General features: G+C 43.4%; 1 protein-coding gene across 1 annotated transcript in view; it reads left to right on the top strand.

The window, feature by feature from the left end:
- The window catches only part of HS1BP3 (HCLS1 binding protein 3), a 47,676-nt gene that overhangs the window by 12,156 nt on the left and 21,293 nt on the right, over nt 1-14,227 (top strand). The window contains exon 5 of the mRNA XM_009280505.2: nt 1,780-1,993. Coding sequence (XP_009278780.2) covers nt 1,780-1,993 — 214 coding nt within the window. The remainder of the gene's footprint in view (nt 1-1,779; nt 1,994-14,227) is intronic.

The raw sequence follows: 14,227 nt of genomic DNA, 5'->3' as shown, positions 1-14,227 counted from the left end.
TAGTGTCCTTTTTTTTTTTTTTTTTTTTTTTTTTAATTTTCCTTAGCCTCCTGTCCAGCTCTTGTTGCCTCTTCCAGTAATTCATATAGTTCCTTTCTTATGTTCTTTGGGCATAGCAGGGAGTCATGGAATGAATAGAACAGATGGGCTCTCTGCTCTTAATTCAGCTGAGAGCTGCTGAGCAGAGAATACTTCAGCCTGGTGCTGTGCAGGATTCTCAGTGTAGTGTTAGTTTTAAGGAAGTGAAGTTGCAAGGTGCTAGCAAGTCACCATGTGTGAACAGCTGATTTTGCAAAAGTGTCAAGTGTGGCCAGATTCAAGTTCTGTGAGACTGGCATCTTCCTAAAGTCAAGGGGGGCAAAATTGCATAATATTTGGCAAAATTCTTTTGCTAACAAGGTTTTGGATTTTTTTTTTCTTTTTTCCCTGGCAGTGTTGTCTTGAAAGTAGACCCCTCGCACAGAGAATTCAGAATTCATGTTGATTAACCTTTGCATGCTGATTAACCTAACCATTGTGCGCGTGTCTACAGCTGAATTAGTCTGGACTGTCTCTATACTGTCCAGACAGACTGTGGACAGATTAAGTAATGTGACCTGTTCATCGAGATCTGCCTTAGAATAATATAAGTCTCACCCTACCAAACCGGGTGGAATTCAGTACATACACTGCAGCTCCTCAAGCTAGTTGTGTACGCTTTCCTTACAGATGCTAGAGACGTAGTCGATATATTCAGGGGTGTTTAGGGAGAATCAACATGGTAATACACAGATGACTGTGGGGATAAGATAAGCAGCATCCTGACATCCACTGCCTACCCTGACCAGCACTCTCTTGCCCATAAGGGGAGCATAAGACCACTTGCTCAGTGTAGACACCCACGTTTAGTCAATGAAGTCTGCCCTGGATGATTTGGCAGATGCAAGCATGAAAAGCTGGGTGAGATGAGTCTCCCATGCCATGTTACTTTAACAGTCAAAAGGATGAAACCATGAATTTTATCCATCATGGCTTTCACTAGCCTATTTTTAGCTAGTCTCATTTTAAATTGCTTTCCTGAACATCCAGAGACTCCACAGCAAGGAATAGTTCTTTCCTCATTCTCCTGGGCTTTGCATATAACAAGTATGGTGGGAAGACTTGGTCAAAGTGCATGTTTCAGTTTGCTGAATTTGCTCAGTTGGATGGATCTTGCATACTGAAGGGAGTTAGAACTTCAGGCTTCATTTTTGAGTGTAAATTGAAGAACTGCTGTGGAAACTTTTTCATACTGTCCAATGCTCTAATTTTATCCCACATGAATTAAATTAGTAACAAAAAGTGTACTTTATCTCAGCTAGCTATGTGAAAGTTAGCTACCTACATCTAAGCAGAGTATTTACGGCCTCTCTGTAGCCAGTGGAGAGAAATAGACACTTCAGAGGGAAACCTTCTCCAACAACTTTATTTGGATGGGATGGATCACCACGTGGAAATTCTATTGTTTCTATTGACTATAAAAGGAACATAAATAAGCAGATTAGACATGCACTGTTATGTCTCAGATAAAGTTGATTTCCTCTCTCTCTAATTAACTACTTTAAATCAGTAAACAGATCGGACACATAATGACACATCAGTGGATAGAAGGGACAGTCAGGAATATTGAAAGAGTTTCACAAAAGCTGATCGTGTCCTTCATTCCCTAAACAAAAACATCAGGAACAGGTGCGAGGTATTAAATAAAACATAGTTGTCATCCTGTGTACTCAGTCTTGCATCTGTTACTGTATTTTGCAGGAACAAAATCTACTAGTGCCATTGACTTCAAGGGTAAAAACATTCCTGATGACAAGGAGAAAGAAGATGAAGAAAATGAGGCATTGGATTTTTTCAAAGAGGAGAATACACCTGACTTAATCTCACAGCTTTCATCAGTGGAAAATGCCAAAAAAGGGGAGCAAAAAGAAGAGGAAGAGGAGGAAGAAGATTTAGATCCTCTTGGTATAATCAGGTATGGCTGGTAGTGCCTTTGTTATTTAGTTTTTAGCCTAGTTTTCTAAACAAATAAGGCTGTTCTATGTCACTGTCCTCTCATCCCAACATTTTATAACATCGAACACTTTCAGCTGAATTTCACAGAGGAGAGGCCTCTGCAGTTCATGAAGGAGGTGCCTCGGTAGAGGGAAGAGAGTTTGTAGTGCCTCTTTAGTGCATTCCTCAGGAAATCCAAGTGACAGGGGGACATTGTGAATGCCTTGATAACAGTTTCAGCTACAGTAGGCACTTCACTGGACACTGCAGGGTCCCACCACAAAACATAAAGCCACCAGGGTCCATTGGATGTGCTGCTCTGGAGTACACTGGTCTTTACAGTGTCTGGAACTGCTTCTGAGCTCACTTATGTCTACAAGGAGGTAAAGTTACAGCAGCGTAAAGACCAAAAGAGCCAACATTTCAATCATGATGTTCACAAATAGGCTTTTGTTTCCTCTTCCCTTATCTGAGGGTGTCACACGCTAAATGCCGCTAAGGCATAAGCAATAACAGCTTGAGAAACAATAATTGAATCAAAGCTTGCTGATGTTAGTATCTGGGTTTGCTTACCTGTCCAGTAATTTTCAGACAGTTATTTTCTTCACTTCAAGATGGAATTTCTCACTTAATTCCCAAAAACATTTCTAACTACTGAAGCCTGGAAGTAAATATAGTTTCTCGGTGGCTGGGATCATGAGTAGTCACTACTTTTTTTAGGGTGTCTCAGGCTTTAGATGCCCATGTAGAAAAGGCTTAGCTGTTTTTGATCTTCAGTAAGCACTGAGTGACTCAACTGAATTGTTTCAGCCACCCACAGTCACCAGCCACTACTGAATGTTCTTTGTCTTGGACCCAGACAGTGCTTTCAAAATGCTTCTTCATAGCAATAGGCAGTAACTGATAGTAACAAGCCAGAGCCCTCTCTTGGTGTTTCCCAATTACCTTGAATCATTGCCAAGGGGATCATTCACTCCAGGCTCTAAGCTGGAGTCTTCCACACTAAGTCAGGTCAACTACAATGACTAATACTGGAAGCGCCATTAGGACTTTGCTCCTGCTATTATAATCATATGTAATTGTTGGTGTCCAGATATTGTCCTTTTTACTTGAAGCATTTAATCCTTTACATATCACCAGAAAACTTTAAATATTATTCTTTTGACAAAGCATGCGCTTTATTACTCAGCATCAAAATCATTCTTTTGTTGAAGAAGAGTTTAAAAAAGTTAAATAACTATTTACAATGAGAAGTTAAATAAAGCAGTACTTCCCACAAAATGGTCCTTAGTTGGTAAGTTTACAAAAGAAGCTGTCCTTTTTTGGATAGGAAAATGATCTATTGGGTTAGCAAATGCAATGTTGTATTTTCCGATTTACAACAAGTATAAGCTGTAAAGAATTTGCCGTGCCAAAACAAGCAAGAAGTTTGCTTTTCTGCTCTGCTCAGTTTGACATAGCATTTGAAAGTCTTGATTATTTTGGTCTTTTAATGCATTGAAGGATGACAAGATCTGGTATTTAATCCTCATTTAGTTTATTTCTTCCATTCCTTTTGAGAACAGAATTCTTTACTGAATCAGAATAACTTCATTTATATAAGAAGTATGGTCTTTACTGGTACAGAGCTGCAGCATGAGATGTTATGCAGTCAGATGTTTTTCACTCTAAACCAGTGGTTGGCTGTCTATAAAAAAAAAATCTCCATATGTATTTATTATTATTTTTATAAATCTCACATGTACAGTGTTGAGGCAGAAACATGAAAGTGGAAATGAGAATCCTGAATCTGATTTTACATTGTCTCTATTCTCCTGTAACTCACCCTGCTTCCATGGAAGATATTTCCAATTCACATCAATGGAGATCAGATCAGACACAAGCATCATATCCCAGCTTTATGCCATCTAGTAATAGGTGTCTAGGTAAGAGGCCAAAGGCAGGAGCTTAACTGTCAGTGGATGGGCATTTCTTGGGTGACCATTTTAGGGTGTCTTCTATGCCCATTAAAATGTTAGGTCCTTACACACTTTAAAGAGGGAGCTTGCAGGCCTCACAGCTTTAGTGCTTCAGATGTGCTTGAAGTTACTTTGGGATGGGGATGAATAAAAAAGGTGATGCAGACTTGATAAATATGTTTAGTAGTAAACTGCTCCCTAATGCATAGTAAATTCAGGTTAAAAAAAAAAAAAATCCATGATCCTTTCCCTGTGAAAAACCTTTGAAAAGATGTAAAGTCAGCACTGAAACAAGCCAGTCCATTCCAAGCAGTATCAGTGGCCAGGGTGCTTTGAGCAGCAGAGCTCTGACCTAAATTGAATCATGTGTTTGGCATAATCTTACAGGTTTTTTTCTTTCTGGATGAGGATGAAACTGCTCCAGTAGCACAGGCCTCCATATGTTGTCAGCACGCTTCATTTGGTAACAACCTTTCCTCCTGGGCCAGAAGGCTGTGACTTGGATTTGGCCCAGAACTGCTGCTGTGCTGCTGAACCACCAGATATCCAGTTAAATGTACTGGCCTTAGGGGTAAAATGCTAAACTAGGGTCTTTTTTCTGGTTTTGTATTGCTGGTGATTATCCACGTGGAAGCTCATAATGGTCTGGTTCCTTTTGCCTGGAGGAAACATCCCAGTTGTGCTGATTCTCTTCCTCGCCTTCAAGGCTGTGTCTGAGTTGCTCTTTCATGGCTGGTGGGCAACTCATTTGCCAATTCTGCTCTTCAGCTTTTGTGGGTACAATGATGGTCTACAAACTTTGCGTTTCTCTGCTATATGATTCTCATGAGCAAAAGCTTGCTTTCTGTGTTAGCAGGGTGATCTTGGGCAATGTCTGGGATTCTTAACAACAGAAAGACTGCTTTTTTTCTTGTCCAAATCAGGGACATTTCAAAAGCCATAATACGTATTTCTGATGAAGTTTTCAGCTTTTAACACCCTTCCTCCTTTCTTTTTTTTTTCCCCAGGCCTAGTTCTTCCTAGAATAAGAGGTGCACAAAATTAGGTTACGTTTGTGGGATGCATTGTTGAAATTCATTTGAAATATGTTTTTGAGGGGTATATCTTCTCCTCTTTTCTCACTGGTCTTCTTGATAGTTTAGAGTATTGTTATTCCAGTGGATTGTCACCAGTTACTCTGCAAGTTTTCCTGGACGTTTGTATAAGTCTTTTCAGCTTTGGACAGAATATACAGGTCCTGTAAGAACAAGCACTCCTAATATTGAGTAAGATGGTCCTTTGACATCAGCTGTGCAGCAGGGAATGAATAGAGTGTACTCATTTTTGTAGTGGTGGCACATTTCTAGCTCTATTTCATTTTTCTTGGCAGTGTAAGTGTACAGTGACTTGTAAGTCACGAGGCTGTCATAGCCAAACTATTTTTTTTAAAGTTAGCATCTCTTTTTTTTCTTTTTCTTTTTTTCTGGTAAGCCACAATCATTAGAATATCCCTTTGTTAAAATGTTTTAATTCCTTTATAAGTGGAAATCAGATATGTATTTTACTCCACATTGTAGGGACAATATTAGGTACATTGACTTATCTTAGTCTATTGTTCTCCTTAAAGTGAGCGCAATACCGCTCTTTATCACTCTTCTCTAAATCCATCTATCTCAATGCTTGCAGAAACATGTATTTAAGTGCTCAGTAGGCTACCATGGTGCTTTGACAATACACTTGGGTTTTTAGAGGTGCAGTATCTTTTAACACTGCTGCCTTCTAAAGGATTGTCCTGGTAAATTACAAAATATTACTGTGTGGCTAGTCACGATTGCAGGGGTTTCTCCACCTGGAATGCCTTCAGGAATGAAAGAAGCAAGAATACTAGATCCAAAAGAGGCTAATCCTGTGAAGGAAAAGGCATGGAAGACAGCCACAAGATGGAGGAGCTCTTCACCCGCAGCTAGGATATTCCTGATGATATTGCTGAAAATTCTGCAATGGAAAAAGGTGTAATTTGCCAGTGGTTTGAGGACAGGTTTGCATGGAGTGAAGAGAGACATATGAAGCAGGAATCCTGAGCAGCATCGGTGCTAGTCAGCTCAGCCATGCCAGGGCACGTAGGCTGAGGCTGACTGGGCGGTATCTGGCCCATGTCTACAGCGTTACATTCCCCTGTCCTCCAGATTACGTTTGCTACGTCCAGAATGCCCACTGGAAATGGCTGCTGGCCTGTGCTGCCTCCTGGGCAGTGATTAGGATAATCTGGGAGAAGGCAAGTTGTCCCATGCCAGGGGAGCACCAGGGACTGTCCTAACAGTTGAGTTGTTGAACTGAGCTCCTGTGCTCAGGCCCAGGGTGTGAAGGAGTTGCTAAAAAAAATAGTACGGCCCTGAGCTCCTCTGCCCACAGGGGTTAGCTTTCTGCCTGCTGCCATGTTTGCTCCCAGTCTGCCCTGAGGGTTCCTTAGGGTTTTGCTTTCTGTAGGGAATTCAGGCAACCGCTTGTGGATTTTTTTACTTGATCCAAGCAGGATCAAGTTAGGCATTTCTAGCTCTGAATCTTAAAACAATTTAAAAAACACATCACAGTAACTGAATTGGGTTTTGTCTTCTCCCTCTGTAGATGAACTATGCAGTTTTATTGTTTGTAGGTTGAAGTCAAGAGCTTTAGCATCTCTCTCCTCTCACTTTGTAGTTAAAACAACTAAATTTAGTACTTGTATTCAGTTTACTGCAATAAACCTGAGACAGCAACTGATTAAAATGACTCAGAACCAGCTCCTCTGAACAAAGCAGCAACAATTTTGCAAAAGGAGCGTGACTGTTTCACGGGTTAAAGCATGCAGCAGCCCTGTGCATGCATTTCTTCAGCTGCAATTAACTTCTGAGGTAATATTTGCTGACCAGCTTGGGAGAACCCACCTTTTCCTGTGCTTTCCTTTCCTGCCTCCATCAGCTCTCCGCAGCCCTCGCGGGAGCCTCTCTTCCACATGCGGTTCCCTCCCTTCCGTCCTTTTTCCCTTGCCTCCCTAAATCTTTCAGTGACAGCATATCCTCCCTCAGCCCTAGGTTTTTCCTGGCAAACTGCAGAGCCCAGAGGTGGGTATTCCCCAGGCAAGAGCTCTTCTGTCTCCTCATGAGTCCTGGAGAGTTTCTGTCTCCACTCTCTACCTTTGCTATTGTTTCAGCGGATTTCCCCTTGTGGCTTCTCCTTATCCAAATTTGTGCCTTCCCAGAGGAATAAAGGCACATGGGTAGGTTGAAGCTTTGCATCTGTTGTGTATAAACGCAGATGCAGCTAACTCCTGACAATAGTTAGGAAGGGATGGGGCTGGTGAGGACTGACCTTTTGGGGGCCTGCTGCCAAACGTTTTTAAAAGCACTGTAGCTAGTTGTTGCTGGGGTCAAGCTCAACCACCCCGGTGCAAGCTCAACCACCCTTTGCCGTTGCTGGGTTTAGTTGGTAAGGAGATTATTAAAGGGCTTGGGGCCTTTTCTGGCTGCAGATGAAACGGGCAATTGCTTTGAGCAACAGATTGGCAGGGAAGGAGCAGCCAGCCCTGGCCTTGCCAGAGCCCCGCAGAGCCAGGCTGGCTGCAGGAGGAGGTAGATCAGCGCAAGAGCCAGCAGTTGTTTCTGGGTTGCGTCCTACACCTTCACATCTCCCAGCCCCTTAATGGCAGCCAGGCTAGAGTTTGACTCCTGAGCTGTTCATCCCAGTGCTCCCTTTTCTTTCCTTTTCTTCCCTGTTGTGGCAGAAGAGCCTAGGATGGCCTCAGCCTTTTGTCTTTGGGGGAGAAACAGGTGGCAAGGTTTGATCTTGCTTCCTCTGCCAGAAACCTTGGGCTGCTGAGAATGGCTGGCGAAGAGGCAGAAATTGGCTTAAGGGGAGTCCTGCATTTACCATGTTTCCAAGTGGTTTTATTGATGGAGTGCCCAAGGCTGTAATAGGTGAGGGCAGTGTGCTTGCCGGTGGATTTTCACCTCCAAGGAAGAGAATTTCTGCAGGCTGAAGCGGTGTCATGGCACAGCTGCTGTCTGCTGGACAGATGGTCTGGAGCAAACTTGTCAAAATGTGTGTTCAGCTGCTTGTGCCTTCTGGTCCTTGGTTGGCAGAGTTGTACTCCTGCCACTCCTCAGGATGCCACTCCTCAGGCATCCTTCTACTCCTCAGCCACTCATAAATTCACAACTGCCTTTTGGTCTAGCCAGGCACATGCATGACTTCCCCTCTGAATCCAGTAGAATTCATGCACAGCAGTAGAAACACTTGTCTGTCCATCCTGATCAGCTGAGAGACAGCGAAGGTGTCAAAACATCAAAGAAGAGGGAAGATACAGGTTATTTTTTCTTTAATGAAATTCAGATAGTTAAAACAATGAACAAGAAAAGAAAGAGCCTTGTTTTCCTAGCAGTGTGTGTATCCGTGCTCACAGCTGTGAAGCCTTCAGAGATTTAAACAGGCAGATCTTTATTTTCTGTCAGTTGTTGAGTCACAAGCTTAGGTTGCAAGGCATGCTTGACCGTCACTTTGCCAAGTGACACAAGTATTTATCGCAATTCCAATCCAGCTGCTGTCAGATTGGCAACTTGCAAAATCCCAGTAAACAGCCCCGTTGTCTTCTACTGAAACATTTCTGACAGTTGAAATTTTTCTGGAAACCAAGGACATAGTCTGGTATAGTGTTCTTCCCCATCAAAGAGAGGAAAAAGAGGAAGAGGCAGCAAAAAAGTGTGCGTTATCCATCCAGTTAAAGGATGAGCCTTACTTACTTTTAATTGTCTGCTCTCAACCCTTTTTTGGGGTAACCTTATAGCCTCTCCTTGGAGGTGTTTTAACTGAGTGGCTAGGGAGTAAAGCAGGATGGCAGGGATGCTCTCTTTGCAGGAATTCAGTCCCTCCAGTTTGTCTGTCCTGAACTTTTTTTTATGTTTATAGGTGCTTTGTGAGTGTTGTTTTCCCATGCAAAGGGCTTTTCTTTCCCTTCTGCCTCCAATCCCATCTCCTCAGCACAGCTTCCCACATGTTTCTTTACTGCAAATCTTGCTGTCCCCCCACAGATGGAAGGTTGAGGGTGATTGAAAGAAAACAATTGAAAATGAAACCATGTTTAGCTATTGAATCTCACAGAATCATCCATATTCATTCTGTGTTGTGTCTTCCAAGTGATTGCTCTTGGAATATGTTTTCCTTGGGACAACTCTACCAAGATCTTGGGTGGCTCCAAGTGGTGGAACCGAGAACCTTTTCTAGCTATACTTTCCAACCAGGGGAATCGAGTTGGATGTGTGAAGGACTCAGCCCTCTTCTGTCATTGCTGTTCTGTGGTAGTGCTAACTGAATGTAAGTGCATTCAGGAAAACTGAGATTTTCTGGTACTCCTGGTTGGCGTAGGTTACATCTATAAGCACTCCTTCAGGAGAGCATAGTTGACAGGTGATTGCAAAAACCCTCCTGCTATGTCTGCTTCTGGCAATCAGAAAGAACTGCACCTTGGGATCAGAGCTAGGGCACTCAGACTGTCAGAGAGGTTTGGAGAGGAGTGAATGCATAACTTACAGATCTAAAGTTGGTTGCTCTGTGTTTTCTTTTATTCTGGAAGTAGTCACTTCCCTGACCTAAGGAAAACTTGTGAGAGTCTTCCCCTGTGCCAGCATTGTCCTCATCTACATTCATACTCCCTGGTCTAGTGTTGGATTTTTGGTCTCATAAGATTATGCAGTCATTATTGCCCCAGGTTTTATGTTGCATGTTGAAGCAATTGCCTTGGTTAAACTTCAGTGATGAGTTTCTGTCATGGCTGGCTTGAGTGATTCCAGTACATACACAGCTGGAACATGAGGATCCTTTGGGAAGGAGTTTAAGTAATTATTTTAATGTGCTTCATTTTCTTTCTGATTAGAACACTGAATATACTTTAATGGGTTTTAAAAATAGTAAATTTGTGTTTATACCATCATCCTAAACCCAAAGCACTGCAAATAACTCTATAGTCTGTGTAGTGTTACAGCTGTGTACGCCATCCGGCAGTGTTTTCAAGCAGAACACAAATGTAACTACACCTGGGGTAAAATGCAGCAAGGACTTATCAGCTTAGTGCAACACTTCATTGCAGCATCAGACAGTAAGTGAAGAACATGACGTTCAACTGGAAATGCAGGGGGAATTGCACCGATGTAAATACCCAGCTTGGAATTTGACCAGCTTGCTAAAGTAGATACGTCTGCTTTTAAGGAAGATGTCATGGGATTTTTAATGGACCTGGTTCATCGTTTACAATGTATTAAAGCATAAAACTTATCACACACTTTTCTGTATATAGAAGAATTGTAGAGCCAAGTAATGTCAGGAACCTGGAATGAAATACCATTGCCACTAGCTGGCACCAGCTTTCAAATAATTCCCATAGTCCTCTGAGTGAACTCTCAGCTTTTGATTTTCCCATCCTGTTTAACAGCAACGTGCGGTCATTTGCAGCAGTGCAGAACTAAACAGTGATGAAGGCGTGCAGAAGCTGCCGTGAGCCATTCTGCAGGCGTATTAAGCAAGTCCTTAGTTAACTGAGACAGATTGGTAGGAGGCAGGAGATCCTTTAGAAGGGGTACAGGATAAATTTACAACTACACAGAATCAAAAGTGTCTTTTTTTTTTTTACTTCTGCTTTGGAAGAGGATTGAACATGATGTAATTGGGCAGATTTAAACATGTTTTGTTTCATGGACTTTACAATAATAGGATGACTCAAGTCCTTAATTAGAATAAAAAAGCATTACCTCATCAATTAGCCTGCTCCTTTCACCAAGGCACGGGAAATCTTTAATCGGCAGACCCGAGGAACTGCTTGTAGATGAGACAGACTGCTAATGAGGGATGGATTCAGAGCTGCCCTGTTGTTTTTCTGTTCACCAAGTATAACAGAATTGTTTGCTCTAGAAGAAGCTGTCTGTGGGGTGAATGTGTGCTCAGTTTAAATTGAGATGGGAGACTTGCTTTTCCTTTCATCTGATGCTGTCAAGTTCCTAACTCAGCAGACTTAATAAAACCATTGTTCCCTTTTCCCCATGGACCTGCTGCAGAAGTTTCTCTCTTGCTTTCAAATGATCAAAGAACTGGCTTTTGGAAAACCATTTTTGGAAGCAATCTGTAAAACCTTGCCAAAAATGCATAAATTAGCCATTGTATGGGCTGGTACTAATTAACACACCTGGGGATGTTACTTGCTACTGCCCCTTGCAGCAGTTGGCCAGATCTGGAATCATCTGAAGTGCCAGCAAGAGGAGGAACGTCCTTAGGACCAACACACATCTGGGACTCAGCAGCTCTTCATTCTGCACTTCAATTTCTCAGGTCGCATCTTGGGTACAGTACTTAAAAGTTAGATCTCTCCATTATCCCGTTGGTAAAAGGAATAAAACTGATTTTGTAGGTCTGCCTGGGGAAGAGTTTCCCTTTGCACAGAAATGTGGCATTCACATCAGTGTTAGTGGTAATTGTCACTGAAGTGAAAGAAATGCTTTCTATTACCTTCCATAAATTTTGGATAAGACTCAAACCCTTTCTTTCCATATTGCCTGAGATGCCCAGTCATGTCCAGATCATAAGGGGTAGTAAGATTTATCATCACAGTGAAATACGCAGCTGTGGTAGGGTGATTTGACTGTGGCTAAACTAGTAAATAAAACCGGACAGGAACTGTAGTCTTGCTCTGTGCCAACTAGGATGAAGTAGCTCCTGTCCAACAGCTAAATCCTTCCACTCCCCAGAGCAAGCTGGCCACGTCCAAAACAGGAAGAGCCCTGAGACTGTATGGATCCCTAAACTATGTCCAGGCATCATTTGGGAAACCAGTAATTAGCCTGGGCCAAATTCATGCCAGGAAGCATGCTAAAAACTCACAAGACAGACATTGTGTGCTGTTTTCTCAGCCCAAGCCCTGACCACGTTTATTTGCTAGTATAGATGTTGGCTTTTCGTTGTCAACAGGACAGCCTGAAGAAGGTGCACATTTAGGACTCAGAATTGGAGCCGCTGAGGTCCTGTAACGAGGGTTTTCTTGGTGCAGGTGGTGCTAAGTCTATGTCTGACACTTAAGGATGCTCTGTGAGCATAAAACGCCAAGGACATTTTGCAGCAAGTATGTAGCTGGCTGCTGTGGCTCTTATCAGCTAGCACTCTGGGGTGCAGCTCAGGAGCTAGCCCAGGAGTGGACGGGTGCAGCCAGCCTGTTTTGAAGTATAACAGAGTTCAGCCGTGTGGGTGTGAGTCATGGTGTGTCAGTTGGCTAGGAAAAGATCTTGACTTGGGTTTTTGCTAGTATAGGCTATTCTTTGAGGTCTGCTCTCTGAACCATGATTTTCTGTAATAACTGCTACTTATTTGGCACGATACACAAACTGGTCAGAGTGGCTTGGATGGAAGATTTCCAAGCTTCTCTCTGCCTTGCTTTATTGCTTTTCGTCTGTAATAGCATCCAAGGCGTTCTTGAAGGCACCATTAAACACAAAACGTGGTGTCATGCCCTCAAAACCACCTTACAACATTATCTAGACCCATTTGCTAAAGACGTCTCATTTTTCATCTGTGCGATGGGTTATCTGCCAGCATAGGCTGTTGCTGTGTATAACACTCTTGTCCTGGAAACTTGTTCCTGAGTCATCTGTCTTTCTCATCTTGGCTATGAGTGACAGAGCCATGGCTCCAACTGTTTCTGTAATATGAAAAAAAGCAAATGCGTTCTTAGGAGGCTCCCGAGGGCTAACCCTCACATCCTCCCTCAGGAGCTGTTACATCAAACCCTGACCTCACTGGAGTTCTTTTTATTTGTTCAGTGGTGCTGCCAAGAGACAAGGGCAGTGCCACACAATGCGGGATGCTCAACCGGGAAGGAGAAGCATGTTGTCCAGAGCTGCTGGCCAAGGTCTCAGGGGAATTAGTTTCAATTCTTCATTTCAAAGACATCCTGTTTAGGCTGCAGACAGCTCACTTCTGGTTTTCAGGACTGTGTTTCATTCCCGATCTGTAAAAGAAGAGTGCTGGCATGCCCTGCCACGTAGTGCTGCAGAGAGAGTGAATTCTGAAAGGTTGTGAGGTGTTTGGGGGCTATCCAAATGTTGCAGTCTGTTGGCAATAAGCATTGTTTTAGTTGCCCTTGGAAGGTGGTAGGAGATGTAACCCAGCCTGTCGTATCCCTTACTCTCGTGGAGGAACTTGCCTGGTCTGCCAGTCATTTGCCAGCTGTTGGCAGCACAGCACCATTGCTCATGGGAGGGGAGCCATCATGGTGCTGCTGTGCGCTACAAGATGGATGCTACTGATGGATATTATGAAAGATGCCAAGGTATCCTGAAACCCTACAGACAAATGGACAACATGGCAAAGGACAGTCTCCTTTCTGCTCTCTGCTTATCTGTTCTTCCTGGGAAGCGCTGCTACCCAGGACCCCTTGCAGGGACCATTTCCAAAAGGTGACATGGAGAAGACTGCATCAAGGTTCTCTCCGTACACAGTCCTCTGGCAGTATCTCATCAGGCTTTGTTCCCTCAAACACCACTACATGCCTTTGTTCTGTGCCCAAAACATGTCATAAGCACCCTCCGTTTCAGGCTCTGACTTTGCAGAGCTCTAGCACAACCCTCACATTATTTCAAGCACTTTGAACTGAAAATCAGATGCAGACTAAATAACAATTCCAGGACACCACACAGAGCAAGGGAAGACCAAGGCCAAATGTTTTATAGTATGGATATAGTCCTGCCCCAGCCCTCTTGTTCAGCAGGGTAGGTGTGCGTGCTGCCTCCTGTGCTCATGGCAGCTCTGCTGTGGAATTCTACCAGTCGTGGGAAGGTAGACAGCCTCAAAACCCTTCCCTTCCTTGGAAAGACCACAGGCAGGTGTGGTGGGTTGACCCTGGCTGGATGCCAGGTGCCCACCAAAGCCACTCTATCACTCCCCTCCTCAGCTGGACAGGGGAGAGAAAATATAACAAAAGGCTCATGGGTCAGGGTAAGGACAGGGAGAGATAGCTCACCAATTACTGTCACGGGCAAAACAGACTCAACTTGGGGAAGATTAATTTAATTTATTACCAGTCAAAATTGGAGTAGGATAATGAGAAATAAAAAAATAAATCTTAAAACACCTTCCCCACACCCCTCCTTTCTTCCCGGGCTCAACTTCACTCCCAAATTCTCTACCTCCTCCCCCCCAGCAGCACTGGGGGGGGGAAATGGGGGGTTGCAGTCAGTTCATCACACGTTGTCTCTGCCACTCCTTCC

This window comes from Aptenodytes forsteri, unplaced genomic scaffold, assembly GCF_000699145.1.
Source record: "Aptenodytes forsteri isolate BGI_AS27 unplaced genomic scaffold, ASM69914v1 Scaffold67, whole genome shotgun sequence".
Lineage (NCBI taxonomy): Eukaryota > Metazoa > Chordata > Aves > Sphenisciformes > Spheniscidae > Aptenodytes > Aptenodytes forsteri.
The sequence above is the reverse complement of the archived record's forward strand: the minus strand, read 5'-3'. Positions and strand labels throughout refer to the sequence as shown.